The sequence below is a fragment of the Calidris pugnax genome, unplaced genomic scaffold (genome assembly GCF_001431845.1).
Source record: "Calidris pugnax isolate Ruff unplaced genomic scaffold, ASM143184v1 scaffold50, whole genome shotgun sequence".
Lineage (NCBI taxonomy): Eukaryota > Metazoa > Chordata > Aves > Charadriiformes > Scolopacidae > Calidris > Calidris pugnax.
This window is the reverse complement of record NW_015090780.1, coordinates 2,201,329-2,214,779: the sequence shown is the minus strand read 5'-3', so window position 1 is coordinate 2,214,779 and position 13,451 is coordinate 2,201,329. Positions and strand designations below refer to the sequence as shown.

General features: G+C 52.4%; 1 protein-coding gene and 1 long non-coding RNA gene across 2 annotated transcripts; both read left to right on the top strand.

Moving 5' to 3' along the window:
* The first annotated feature begins 5,536 nt into the window (after positions 1-5,536).
* Positions 5,537-8,294, top strand: LOC106896127. Its single transcript, XR_001413591.1, has 3 exons — positions 5,537-5,915; positions 7,108-7,226; positions 7,903-8,294. It is a non-coding gene; the product is annotated as an uncharacterized LOC106896127 (long non-coding RNA).
* A 2,304-nt stretch (positions 8,295-10,598) lies between these two features.
* PPDPF (pancreatic progenitor cell differentiation and proliferation factor) lies at positions 10,599-13,399 on the top strand. Its single transcript, XM_014955639.1, has 5 exons — positions 10,599-10,735; positions 11,564-11,654; positions 12,464-12,541; positions 12,714-12,810; positions 13,023-13,399. The coding sequence occupies exons 2-5, from the start codon at positions 11,600-11,602 to the stop codon at positions 13,132-13,134; spliced, it is 342 nt and encodes a 113-aa protein (XP_014811125.1). The 5' UTR covers positions 10,599-10,735; positions 11,564-11,599; the 3' UTR covers positions 13,135-13,399.
* Positions 13,400-13,451: the final 52 nt, after the last annotated feature.

Below are 13,451 nucleotides of genomic sequence, written 5' to 3'. Positions count from 1 at the left end.
CCGGGCGGGGGAGGAGGAGGAGGAGGCGCGCCGGGGGGAGGAGGAGGAGGAGGAGGAGGAGGGACGGAGCAGGGTGAAGCCGGGAAGGGAGGAGGTGGGGGGCAGACAGGGCTGGGAGGGAGGGAAGGAAGGAAGGAAGGAAGATGGAGGGATGGGAAGGAGGTGGAAGGATGGGGGGTGAAGCGATGGGAGGAAGATGGAGGGATGGGAGGAAGATGGAGGGATGGAGGATGAAGCGATGGGAGGAAGACGGAGGGATGGGAAGGAGGTGGAAGGATGGAGGATGAAGTGATGGGAGGAAGATGGAGGGATGGGAAGGAGGTGGAAGGATGGGGGATGAAGCGATGGGAGGAAGATGGAGGGATGGGAGAAATGGAGCGGGAGGGGGAGAAATGGAGGGATGGAAGATGGAGGGGTGGGAAGATGGAAGGATGGAAGGCAGAGGCCAGAGGGAGACAGCAGGGTGGAAGACAGAAGGATGGGATGAAGGTGGAGGGATAAAAGATGGAGAGGTAGGAGAGACGTAGGGATGGAAGATGAAGGAATGAGATGGAGATGGAAGGATGGGGAGGAGGAGAGATTAGAAATAGAAGGGTGGGAGAAAGATGGAGAGATAGTGGGAGATGGGATCTTCTTTTGGAAGAGAGGGGAAATGATGGAAATCCTGGTCCAGGGGAGTGGTGTAGATGGAGGCAAAGTGGGGCTTGGACCCCCATGGGTTCCCCTTGGCAACCTGAGGGTGAAGGGACAGGGCTGGGATGGGACAGGAGCCCAGGGCCACCAAGTACCACAGCCCTTGCTCAGTCTGCAGAGAGGCCGGTGATGCAGAAGAGCTGCTTCCCACACGTGTGGGGAGGAGGGGGGTCTCTGCACCTCAAAGGGGGCAAACACCCCCCGGGGCAGAGCCCCACGGGCACTGACCCACATTTCTGCCTCACTGGAAAAGCATTAGCCCAGGAGCAAACAGCAACGCAGGGGACAAATAGAGCAAAAGAGATTTCTGCACCTGCAACACGTATGTTGCCTGCTCAAGAATCTGTGGTTTATTAACATCACCTCATTTAACAGGAAATGGGATTCAAATCCTAGAGGGACAAGGAAACCATAACTAATTTCCTACGGTAATACCATGAAACTTTCTTTGCCTTAAAAAAAAAAAAAAAAGTAATGTAGTGGTCAGAATATTTATACCTGTGCTAGCTGTGCAATTACAAGGCTAATGCAAATTTTTCTGTGTCCCAAAGCCAAATATAGGTCAAAAGAAAGCTAATTTTGAATTAAGCTATGTAATATTTCAGGCCAATTCTACGGCCCAGATCATCCTTCCAGTAAATGTAACAGCTAAATCAGGTATTCTTAGGTACTCTCATGGAGGTACTCTTGCCTTCATAGTCTAAGGGTTAAAAACTTACACATCATGTAGATTAAAATGTTACTAACCTCACAACAGCTAAATCAGGTATTCTTAGGTACTCTCATGGAGGTACTCTTGCCTTCATAGTCTAAGGGTTAAAAACTTACACATCATGTAGATTAAAATGTTACTAAACTCACATTAAGGATTAAAGAGAGACTTTATTTTTTTTATGAATGTTATAGTTCATTGGTATTAAGGATTAAAGAGAGACTTTATTTTTTAATGAATGTTATAGTTCACTGTTATTTTCTTAGAAATATGATAGCAAAGATATCTTTTATGCAGCATTCCTTGCGCAACATAAAATCCCTGAGTGCCAGAGAAAATAAAAAGAAACTTCCAAGAGGAAGGCTCCAAGCCAGCACTTAAAGGGATTGACCCAGCCTTGTTTCGGGGTAGGAGCAGTAGAGATAACCCGGGTCTAGATGGGCTGGGGATGGACATCAAACATGATAACATGTCGGAGGGATGGGGATATAAATCCCTTCTTCTTCCTATCCGTATTTTAGGGCTTTGCCAGAAAATAATCTCCCCTTTTTATACAAGGGCTGCAGGCAGCCTGGGAGCTAGTGAAGGCTTCAGCCTTTGTGGAGATGGAGTAAATCCCAGGTCCCTCTGCTACTTGGCCCAGGGCAGTGTGTGATGGAGCTCTTCTCCCTCCCTTCCTTCTCCAGTAACAATGATTTGAATTTTCACTCCTTTCCCAGGCAGGGAAGATAGAAATGAGTGCACTGTGCTTTACTGATACAACAAAACGAAGTGGCCACAGGACTATAAATAGTATGGGACACGAGGAGAAGAGAGGGCTGTTGGACCTGGCTAATCCTGGCTGGGTTAAGCCACCTTACACCCAGCCTCCGAGGAGCTTAAAGCCACAGCTGTGTGCCCAGGTCTGGCTGGAGAAAAGGGGTTCACTGAACATGTGTGGTCCCCATGGACCATCAAGCTCGATTGTCACACCCAATTAAAACTGTTTTCCCTCCTGGAAAACAGTGACAATCTGTCCTTAAATGTTCAGCTATGTAGAATTCAAGAGACCTGAGCAGGCAAAATCTGAAGTTTAGCACCTCGTCTCCATCCATCTGGCTTCAGATTCAGGTCCCAGCTGACATAATTCCTCTACATCCTATTTAGGCATGATTCCCCCACCCCCAAAAAACACCACCAAATGATTTGGGGTCACTCAAGAAAGCGTAAACCACCCCAAAGGGGCAGGCAGGCTGCACACATGCATGGCAGGTACCTCTTACCCCTTTCACCATCATGTTGACCCCATCCAGCCCCGCAGCCCCTGGGTTAGGATCTGATGCTTTTTAAGCCGTGCTAAAATTCCCACTTGCCCAGCCATAATAATTGGGATTTTTGGTGTTTGGTTGTTTTTTTTTACCAAAGAGGCCCTGCACGGTGTGACTGGGAGAGTGAATAATCTGCAGTGCCGGTAATTTGTATGTATCTGGGATGCAAACACCCCAGGCTGCCTGCCTGGATTTGTCTTCACACGGGGGGTGTTTCTTCCCGTGAGTAGCACATTCAGCTCACTGAGAGCTTCTGGTTTTGTCTCCATAAAACGCATCAGGTCTCCTTTGAAGGCAGGGGTTTGGGCAGAGCATCCAGCAGCCCAAGGGACGCCTGCCCTGATGTCATGCCAAAAGCCCTGCCCTCACTGGGGAAAAGCTGGGACGGGGGGTGTTTCTTCCCGTGAGTAGCACATTCAGCTCACTGAGAGCTTCTGGTTTTGTCTCCATAAAACGCATCAGGTCTCCTTTGAAGGCAGGGGTTTGGGCAGAGCATCCAGCAGCCACAAGGGACGCCTGCCCTGATGTCATGCCAGAAGCCCTGCCCTCACTGGGGAAAAAGCAGAGCTGGATGCAGGAATGGCTATAAATCCTTATTTTCTTCCTTCTTCATGGGCAAACAATAGAGATATTTTCCCTGAATAGCAGAAATGCAGGCTCTGGATGCAGGAATGGCTATAAATCCTTATTTTTTTCCTGTTTCATGGGCAAACAATAGAGATATTTTCCTGAGTAGCAGAAATGCAGGGTCATATGCTGGCCTCATGCAACAGCCATCGGAAAATCAGTTCAGAGGTGTGTAGGGCAGCAGTTGTCCTCACAAGGGCAGCTTTATGGAAGGGGTTAATGCTCTTAGGTTTCCTTCTTCCCATGCTCAGGCTTTCAGCTCCTTCCACACCCATTTTGGAGGCTTTGCAGAGTCTCTGCACCCAGATGTTTTGGCATTTACCATCTGCTGGAAGTGCACAAGCTGAAAACACCAAGACATTGGCCATCTTCTCCTCATCCATACAACATGCATTCCATGGAATCCTGCACATAGAATCATCGAATGGTTTGGGTTGGAAGGGACCTGAAAGATCATCCAGTTCCAACCCCCTGCCATGGGCAGGGACACCTCCCACCAGATCAGGTTGCCCAAAGCCCCATCCAGCCTGGTCTTCAACCCCTCCAGGGATGGGGCAGCCACAGCTTCTCTGGGCAACCTGGGCCAGTGTCTCACCATCCTCACTGCATTCCCATTTCAGTTAAACCTCAGTTTAACTGGGGTTAAGATGTGATGGGATTCCCTGCTGCATCTCCCAGAGGTTTCTAGAGCATGTTTATGTGGGGTTGGCTTTGAGGTCAACCTTTCCAGGCCCCCGTGTTGACGTGTCATGCCTCTCTCTGTGTGCTTGCCTGGCAGCACTCCCAGCCCAAGGCACCAAACAGAAGAAGATTTCATGAAACTTTTAATGTGAGCAGGTTTTTCAGCCTGTTCTCATGCTGTAGACCTGGAGGGGGGAGACGAAGACAGAAATGATGGGACAGAAAGGCAGGGGAAGGAGGAGAAGGGGAGTATTTTGAGGTCCTGAAGTCAGCACATGCTGCTGATGCCTTTAAATTGGAGCCAGAGGTTTAAAAATAAACTTTGGAAGTGATAACAAGATGCCCAAGCCCTCCAGCCACCCAGCCAGCTGGGGATGGTGTCTGGTGTCACCTCTGATGGGGCAAGAGGTGTATCTTGTGCAGGGTGGGCTGCACCCAAGGACCCACCATCGTTCTCACACCGCTGGGACCTGTTCCCCAGGGTTTCGGGGTAGTCACAGCCACCAGGTGCCCCAGTGCACCAAGGTGGGGTAGATCCAAGGTAGCAATGGTGGAGGGACAATGCCTTTACAATTGTCCCCATCCATCCTGGGTGTGGGAGGTAGCACGTGGGTCCAGGCATGCCATGGGGATGCTCCTCCAGAATTCTCTTTTCCACCAAATGGCTGAGTGAAGGCATCAAGACCAAGAAATCCCTCCAGCCAAGGGCAGCCACAGCCCATCACTGCCATTTGTGGGTATCTACCCCTAAAATTCAGTTCTGCCATGGAAAGTCTCTATAGCCATCGGCTCCTGGTGCCCAGGTTCATCTGGAAGCCCAGCACAAGGGCTTCTCATCTTAAACACTTTTTAATAACAGCCAGACATCACGCAGTCACGGGTGGTAACTCAGTGGCCTTAATGACCCTCTACCCTTTATTAAAATACCACGTTTGAGAGGCGGATGTCACTAAGGCTTCGCATTGGGGCTGGGAAGGATTGCAGAGCTGTCCCCAGGGTGCCAGGCGCCGGGGTCATCGGGGACAGTGTGGGGAGGGGGAGGGAGATCGGGTCACCCCCCGGCTGCGTTCCCTGACCCCGTCGGTGGCACCTTAAGCTGTGAATCCTGGTGCAACGATGCAGGTGAGCAAAATCTCTGCGTGTGGCATAAATCCCTGATGCTCCAGGAGCCCCACGCAGCCCAGGGACCCGTCCACCACCTTTCACCCTCCAGCCGGGCTCGGTAGGTGCCGGTACGGAGATCAGCCTGGGCTGATTTTTAATCCCTTTCCTTAAGAAATCACAACACAGACATAACCCCCCCGTGCCTCTACATCCCCAGCAAGCAGCTTGCAGGCTTCTTGCCCCAAATCCCACCAGGTTGAGAGAGCGGTGGTGGTCTCAGGGATAAAATTATCAGAAACTCATCCACTGGGATGCAGCTTTTCCTGCAGCTGCTCCCCCATCCCACCCCTCTGAGCTCAGCAGCACCCCAGGGGTTTATAAGACACCTTTGGGTGCACATCCCCAGGGCAAACGCAGCAGCTCCCCACCTAAACTTGGATTTCCTCTGCAGATTTTAACTCCTCACCCTCCCCACTGTCATTTTAATATTGCTACTCTATTTCTTCCAGCTCTCCGAGATGCCACTGGCAGAGAAGAGGCTGCAGAGGATAAAACTGCTCAATCTGAGCTGTTATCTACCTGGGATGCAGCTGGGATGAACATTTCCATGCTCTGAAATCTTTTTTAACACCAGGGGAGGAGAAAAACACCACTTCAAATGCACCTCATGAGGGACACCCTGATATTTCCGATGCCTGGATGTAGCATCTGCGGGGGCTGCGAGAAGCTGATCCTGTAAATCTCCCCGTGTGCCGAGGAGGGGCACGGATCCTGATCTAGGTCAAGTCCAGGTGAGATAAGACACCTCTGCCCTCTGCTTTAACGCCGTTTGGGGGATGCTGGGTGGCTCCTGGACCACACGGGTTTTACAGCAAGGGCGTCTGGTGCCGTATCAAGCTACAACAGCTTGATGTGTTTGTTTTGGCAGCCAGGCACATCTCCGAGTTAGGAAAAGCCTGCACTAATCCTGGGGGTGGCTTTTCTTATTAAACCATGGCCACCGAGCGGAAAGAGCCCTGGCTGCCCATATCTTCTGATCGCTTCAGTTGAAGGACTGCTAATGGAGACACCTGGCTAACAGCACAGGCTTTGGGTGCATCCAGAGGGAAAAATAAGGATCAGGGAACTTAATGAGAAAATTTGTTGCTGAACCGACAACCATTAAAGCCCGAGGATTTATATTAGCGAGGAATTTGTTTGCATACAATGGCAGGGAAATCTCCCCCGCTCCCACGAAGGAGATGCTGGTCTGAGAGTTTTCTGTAGAGAGGTGGATCCTGCTCTGAGTTTCTGAAAGATGCTTTTCCAGTTTTCCCAGAGGAATAGATAAGCCAAGAGTCAGGAACTCTTGGCATGAAGTTCACCTAAAGCCTCTGGATTACAGCAAGCAGCAGTCAGCTTTCTTCACTGCTTTTTTCCGGATTGGAGACATCCCTTTTGCATGGGGCAAATCAGGCCGTTTGTGACTTTCTACCTAATTCTCTCCACAAGGTGCGTATTTGCAGATCAGACTCAGATGCCCTGATGCCAATTCCCTGAGCCTTTTGGGAAGTCAGCCCTGAATGATGCCTGCACCCCTTGGCACAAACTGGAGGTGAAGGCAGCAGAGCTGCTCCCATCACCGTGGGGACAGTGGTGCCTGCCTTGATCTGACTTTGATTTATTCTCCTGCCAAGGGGACACTTGGGTCACTTTACTGTTTATATCCCAGAAAGGCAGAACACAATTTCCATCCGACAGGTAAAATATGTTACTCAAGTGTTGTACTTAAGGAAAGTCTCCCCTTGCATTTCCAGGATATCCTTTTTTTTTCTGATTTAAACACGTGCAGGCAGGAGAAGACGTGTTGGCCCACGGTGCAACCATGGGTTTGTGTTCTCAGCCACTCTTATTCTGACCTCTGTGAGGCTGCAAAGGGCAGAGAGGAGGGATGGCCCTCGTGTAGTGTCTGGGGTGGACATTTTGGCTATTTTTTATCCATAGGTGGCAGCAGCTGCCTGCTCTGAGAGGACACTGCCTGGATCCCAAACCTGGCACTGAGCAACAGGGAAAATGCAGCCCAGGAGGAGGAGGAGGAGGAGGAGGACAGAGCCTGAACACAGGTCGTGCTTGCTCCCTCCTCAACATTAAATGGTCCTCAGCAGAGGGAGAATGAAACAGAATCCTTAGTGGAGCAGGATCAGGCCCTGCAGCACTATAAATCTGCATTTCTGCTGTGCTGGTGGGGGGAATTGCTGCGGCGCAGGGTGGTGGGGAAGGGGCTTCTGGGCAACTTTCTCACCATTGACCAAATCCCTGAAGCCACTGGGATGTCACGTCTCCAGAGCATTAAGCCTCATTGGCCGGGCACTGGGGTGCCCCATTGTCCCCCATCACCCATGGGTGATGTCCCACAAGTGCTGGTGGAACCCAGAGGCAGCAGCTTCTTCGTCTCCGCAGCCTTTGCCACCTTCCAGCTGTTTCTGCCGAGTATAAAGTGTGACAAGAAAGGCTATTTCCCAGTGGCACACACAAAAAAAGCCGGTTCCCAGCCGCAAGATTGAGCTCAGAGAGTCAGATTTAAAAAAAAAAAAAAAAAAGAAAAGGAAAGAAAGAAAAGGAAAAAAAGGAAACCTTGCTCAAAAACAAACTGTAAGGACAGTTGCAGTCAACTCAGAAGTTCTAATTAGAGGAAAATCTAAGAGAAAATCTATCCAAATCTTGTCATTTGCTTCCTTTTAACAACTGATTTTTGATCAATACAAATGAAATTTATCTTCCTCTCCTCAACACTTCTAGGACAGGCTTTGTCCTGGGAAACCAGGCTGGATGCTCCATCAATCCCCCTCTGGCTGCTCCATTCCACTGGCGCTGCTCCCGCTGCATCATTAAGGTGAAATGGATTTGGATTTGGGGTGAAAAGGAGAGGAAGAAGGTTTTGCTGGAGGCTAATTCATCCGCACGAGGAGCCCCATCTCCCAATTCACCCCCCACTGCCATGGGGGCAGCCCCCGGTGCTCTCTGCTTAATGAGCTGATCCTTCAAAAAGCAGCCCCAAAGGTGGGTGTCAGTGGTGTTGCTGCACAAAGGGATTAGGATGTGTTTGTTCATCTCTGCTCTGTCATTAATTAAAGCAATTAGCCCACACAGGCTTGGTGGGGTACAAAGCCATCCTGCACCCCCTAGGAAGAATATACTCCATTATGAAATATAATCTCTCTATCGATATACTGTAGATTATTAGAGGGATTTAGGGTAGAGAGACATCTCTTAGGAAGGGTTTGGGGAGGAACCTGAGAATTGACACAGCTTCACTAAAACAAAAGTAATTTTTCAGCTCTGAAGCACCCAATTTTTCGCCTTTCTCTTTCCCTTCTGGGCCAGAAAAATCTCCTGAGCTCATGCCCTGGGGCTCTTCATGCTTTGCATCCAGCCCTGGGGCTGGGAGTGAATGGTCCCAGCAGGACTGGCCAAAATCAAACCACTGATCAAACCTGATCATGAGGCACAAAAGCAAAGCTGAATGCTGGGCATGAAAACAACCACGTGGTGGGTTAAACTGCCCGTTGGAATTTGTATATTCAAAGTCCATCACAGCCTTTTGCCAAGTCCTGCCCTGGAAAGAGCTGCATCAGCATCACCAGTGGGGAAACTGAGGCACAGCTGGGGCAACTCAATCCCGAGCTGGATCACGCATGCTCCTGTGTGTGTCCTTAAACCTCTGGGGTAAACAAAACAATTAACTGTTTTTATTTGAGGTTTATTAACCTCTGGGGTAAACAAACAATTTATTTAGGGCCTCGTGGTGCCAAGGCTTTCCTCGAAGCTGTCCTGGCTGATTTCCTGGGAGCAGCCACACGGGCTGTGCACGGGGGAAGGCGTCTGTCCCAGGGGTGGTGGCAGGAGTATTGCCCTGGTGCCATGGCCCAGGCGGGGGGAACTGGGGACACGGGTCCCCCAGAGTGTCCCCATGCTGGGGTTGGGGGGCAACACAGCCTCAAGGGCAGCTCGGCCCTTTTGCAGCCCCAGGAGCTGTGCGGGGACATCGATGTCCTGGAGCAACCCAGCGCTGCCTCTCCTGGAACTGGCACTTAATGAGTAACTCTGGCTTAATAACCAAAATCACAGACCGGGGGCGGAATGAACCCCGCTGCTCCAAGAGCTTGTGCCAGAACCGAAGGCTGGGATATGAGCTCCCTCCTGGCTCCTGTCTTTAGCCTAAAATGGCCTCAACTAGAGGATCTTTAAGGTCCTTTCCAACCTAAACCATTCTATGATTCTGTGATTCTATGGAAGTGGCTACAGCATCGTCCCACAAAAATGCTGTTTCCCACAGCTGGGCTCAAACTGTGAGATTTTATTGCGAACCCCAAGTGTGCTGGGCCAAAGCACTCTGCCCTAAAGCATTCCTGATTTGGGGGGCGAGAATGAATAAATAATGTTTTATCTAATGCAGATATCAGCCTGCCTTTGTAGAAATACCATGATGCTCTGAGTGCAGTTTTGACACTTAAAGGGGGGTCACTTTGTATTTTCGGCTGCATTTCATAGAATCATAGGCTAAAGCATTCCTGATTTGGGGGGCGAGAATGAATAAATAATGTTTTATCTAATGCAGATATCAGCCTGCCTTTGTAGAAATACCATGATGCTCTGAGTGCTGTTTTGACACTTAAAGGGGGGTCACTTTGTTTTTTCGGCTGCATTTCCATTCCCTGCCGGAAGGGACCTCCAAAGGCCATCTAGTCCGACGACCCCCAGTCAGCAGGGACACCCCCAACTAGACCAGGTTGCCCAGGGCCTCGTCGAGCCTCTCCTTGAATATCTCCAGGGAAGGGGCCTCAACCACCTCCCTGGGCAACCTCTTCCAGTGCTCCACCACCCTCACAGTGAAGAACCCTCTCCTAATCTCCAATTTAAATCTGTTCCCCTCCAGCTTGAAGCCATTGCCCCTCGTTCTGTCACTGCAGGCCTTTCTAAACAGGCTCTCCCCAGCCTTCCTGTAGGCTTCCCCGCAGGAAGGAATTTTCTGTAAAGTTTCTGTTCACCTCTTCTGTATGTCTGGCACTGCCGTGGCTCTCCAGCACTCACACCCTGCGATACCGGTCATTTCTATACCAGCATCTATCCAGTGGGTTATAGCAATATGTAAAATATAGAGCCATATTTCGCTGTGGGTTGTACCCAAGTCTCGCTGCAGGCTTTTTTCTCTAAAATAAAGTCTTCTCCCCCCTAATTTGATACCACCCAGACAGCTCGCAATCCCTCCACATCGATATTTATCAATTAATACATTTATACATTAATTTAAACCCCCTCTGAAGGGCTGAACCGCCCCCCCCCACCGGCGCTCGGCGCTGCGCACCCGCCGCCCCGCCTCCCGGGGGAAAAGGAGGCGTGGTCTGCCGCCCTCCCCGCACGCCGATTGGCGGAAGGGATGGAGGGGGCGTGGCCAGAGGGTATATAATGGCGGGGCCGGGGGCGGGGCCGGCAGCACCGCGGCTCAGGCCGTGCGGTGCGGAGCGAGCGCGGTCGCTGCGTTCTCCCGGGCGGGGCCTCCGCCCCCCCCTCTTCCTCCTCCTCCCCGCGGCCCTAGTGCCCGCCCGCCGGACCTCACCGCCGCCCAGCCCAGGTGCGCTGCGACCAGGAGTGTTGGGGGGCGGGAATTGGGGCTCCTTGTAGCGTTTTGGGAGCGGGGAGGGGGGGATTGTTTTGGAAAGGCTCCACTGCAAGGCTGCATCGAGTTTTACCTTTTTAGGGTGAAACTTGTGAGAGGCGGCTCCGTGCCTCAGTTTCCCCACTGTGGGTTATTGTGTTAATGGGGCCGTGGGTGCGTGGAGGGCATTCTGCAGCAGGACTCCCAAAGACCAGGGAAGGCCTCAGCAGCAGCTGGGGAGGAGCTGGGTGCCCGGAGGGTGGTGGGGGGTGGTCCCGGGGCTCTGGGTGCCTCCCCCCGCACCCTGCTCGGAGCTGGGGTCGGTGCTTTTGCTGTTCGTCCGGGTGGCGGGGGGGGGCTCGGTGTCCTCCTGCGGGCCCAGGGACTGTAGTTTGTGCTGGTGAGTGTCCCTGCAATCTCTGCCGGGGATGTCGAAACTCTTCCGCAGAAAGAGGAAGGCGATTTTGGGGGAGGAAGCACAGCACCCGGGGAAGGGGCTGCGGGGATTTTCCAGGCCTTTGCATCCTTCCTGGATGTTTCCCAAGGAATTATTTGGGCTTTGCACGTAGGGCTGAGCTAGGGATTTAAACCATGTGTAGCACCACGGGCACTGCCCCCCCCAACACGCACCCCCAGGGAGGTGTGTGTGCCAAATCTCCTGAAAAATCACATTAAAACTCTTGCAGCTCTCTTGTGTGGGTGCAGGGTGGTCCCAGGGTGGGTGGGGGGCTGTGGGGGCTGTGCTGAGACCCCCCCCTGTAATGACGACTGTCCCCGTTTGTTTTGGGGTTTTTTTGCTGGCAGGTTTTTAGATCTGCACAAGAACCAAGATCGAGAACCATGGCATCCATCCCATCCAGCGGCTCGCTCATGGCGACACACAACTACCGCAGAAGTAAGGGCGTGCTGGGGGCTGGGGGGGTGCTCGGGGGGGTTGGCAAGGGGCAGGACACCCTGCCAGCTCGAGGGGATGTGGCTCTGACAGAGATGAAGCTCCTCAAGGAGGGGTGGAAGGCTCCTTGCTGATGGAGGAAGGCAACCAGCAGCCATCCCTCCTGCTCGCACCCTCCTTGGGGTTACCCCAGCCCAGTTTGTACCAGCTGGAGATGGGTCTTGCAAACTCCTTGACTTCTTGTTAAGGTGAGGGGAGGTGACGGCTTCAAATGCTTCTTGCACTGTTGTTGGTGGAAATAAGCTGCAAAACCAGTCTGGGCAATGGCAGGCACCGGTAGCTCTCCAGGGGAGAGGCTTTGTGGTTTAATGGATTGCCTAAACCAGAGGGAATTACAGTATTCCCCTTGAGCTGGAATTAGGAACAGGATTGTAGCAGTTGGACTAAAACTGTGGGGATTATATGCAGGAATCTGCATCTTCTTGGCCTCAAGTCATCTGCAAAGGCCTCCCAAGTGTTGCATGCGGATGCAAAACCATTAAATAATGTCCTTGGGGTTGCAAGTCTTTTCCTGATGAGGGGTTCAGGTGCTTTTTGGCTGCCTGCTCTTGGCCAGCTTGTAACTTTGCCAGTATAATTTCCTTCCTAGTGGTTTTTATTGGCTTGGCACTGAAGCTGGGCAAGAACTGGGGTGAGATAGTGATGAGACTGAGCTGTGTCACCCCCCGGATGGCCACATCAAGGCCGTGCTCTGCTTTTCATGGTGTCACTGGGGACCAGTGGTAGCTCTGATGGCTGTGATTTCTCCACAGGGCGTCTGAGCTCCACGTCCAGCAACAGCTCCTGCGGCAGCTCGGAGTACTCTGGGGAGGTCATCCCCCACCCCCCGGGTAAGTGCCACCCATCCTGGCTTGGGGCCACACGGGGATTCTGCTGCCAGCCTCTCCAGTGCAGGTCTTACTGGAGATGACCCAGCATCTCCTGTGGGATGAGACTGGGCTGGTAGTGGTGCTGCCCAGGCTGCACTGACCTGGACCTTCCCTGGCACGTGCTGTCCCCCAGGTCTGCCCAAATCCGACCCCGGCCACTGGTGGGCCAGCTTCTTCTTCGGGAAGACTGCTCCCATGGCCATGACAACTGTGTCGGAGTCCCCGGAGAGGTGAGTGCTTTCCTTGGATGTGATGATGGAGGGCATTGCCAGTGCGGCACGGTGGGGGGACATCCCTGCTGTGTCCCTCAAGGTGCCTCCTGACCCAATGGTGACATCTCAGTACCCAGGGCGCACCCGCTTTTCTATTGCAAAAATAAATGCAAGGTGACGACGTGTCACCTCGGCGTTGGCCTGACCCTTTTCTCTGCTCTCTCTTGCAGCTTGGGAGCTCTGCGGGTGACAGCAGGACCCATGGCGTGTGCCTTGGTGCCAGTCCCAGGAGGGGGCCGGCGACGCCACGCCAGCGAGCCCAGCTCCGGGCCCTCGGCATGAGCGGGTGGGCTGCTGGTCCCCAAACCGGCGGGCACAGCCCCTTCCCTCTCCCCCTCCCCACCCCGTAGAGTAGGCAAAGGTTGCTCTGAAGCAAAGGTGCTGCTTGGTGATCAACAAAAAAGCGCAGCAAACCCCCCCCTGATGATTCCTACACCAGCCTTTTTACTCTTTTCTTAATGCTCTTTCCACGCGGACTCGGTAACACGTTTTATTTACCTTGTACTTGTACAATGGCAACTAATAAAGTCGAGCAGCCTTTTAAAAACCCTGCGGGTGGTTCTTCCTCTGGGGTGGGAGGGCAGAGGGGTGCCGTGGGG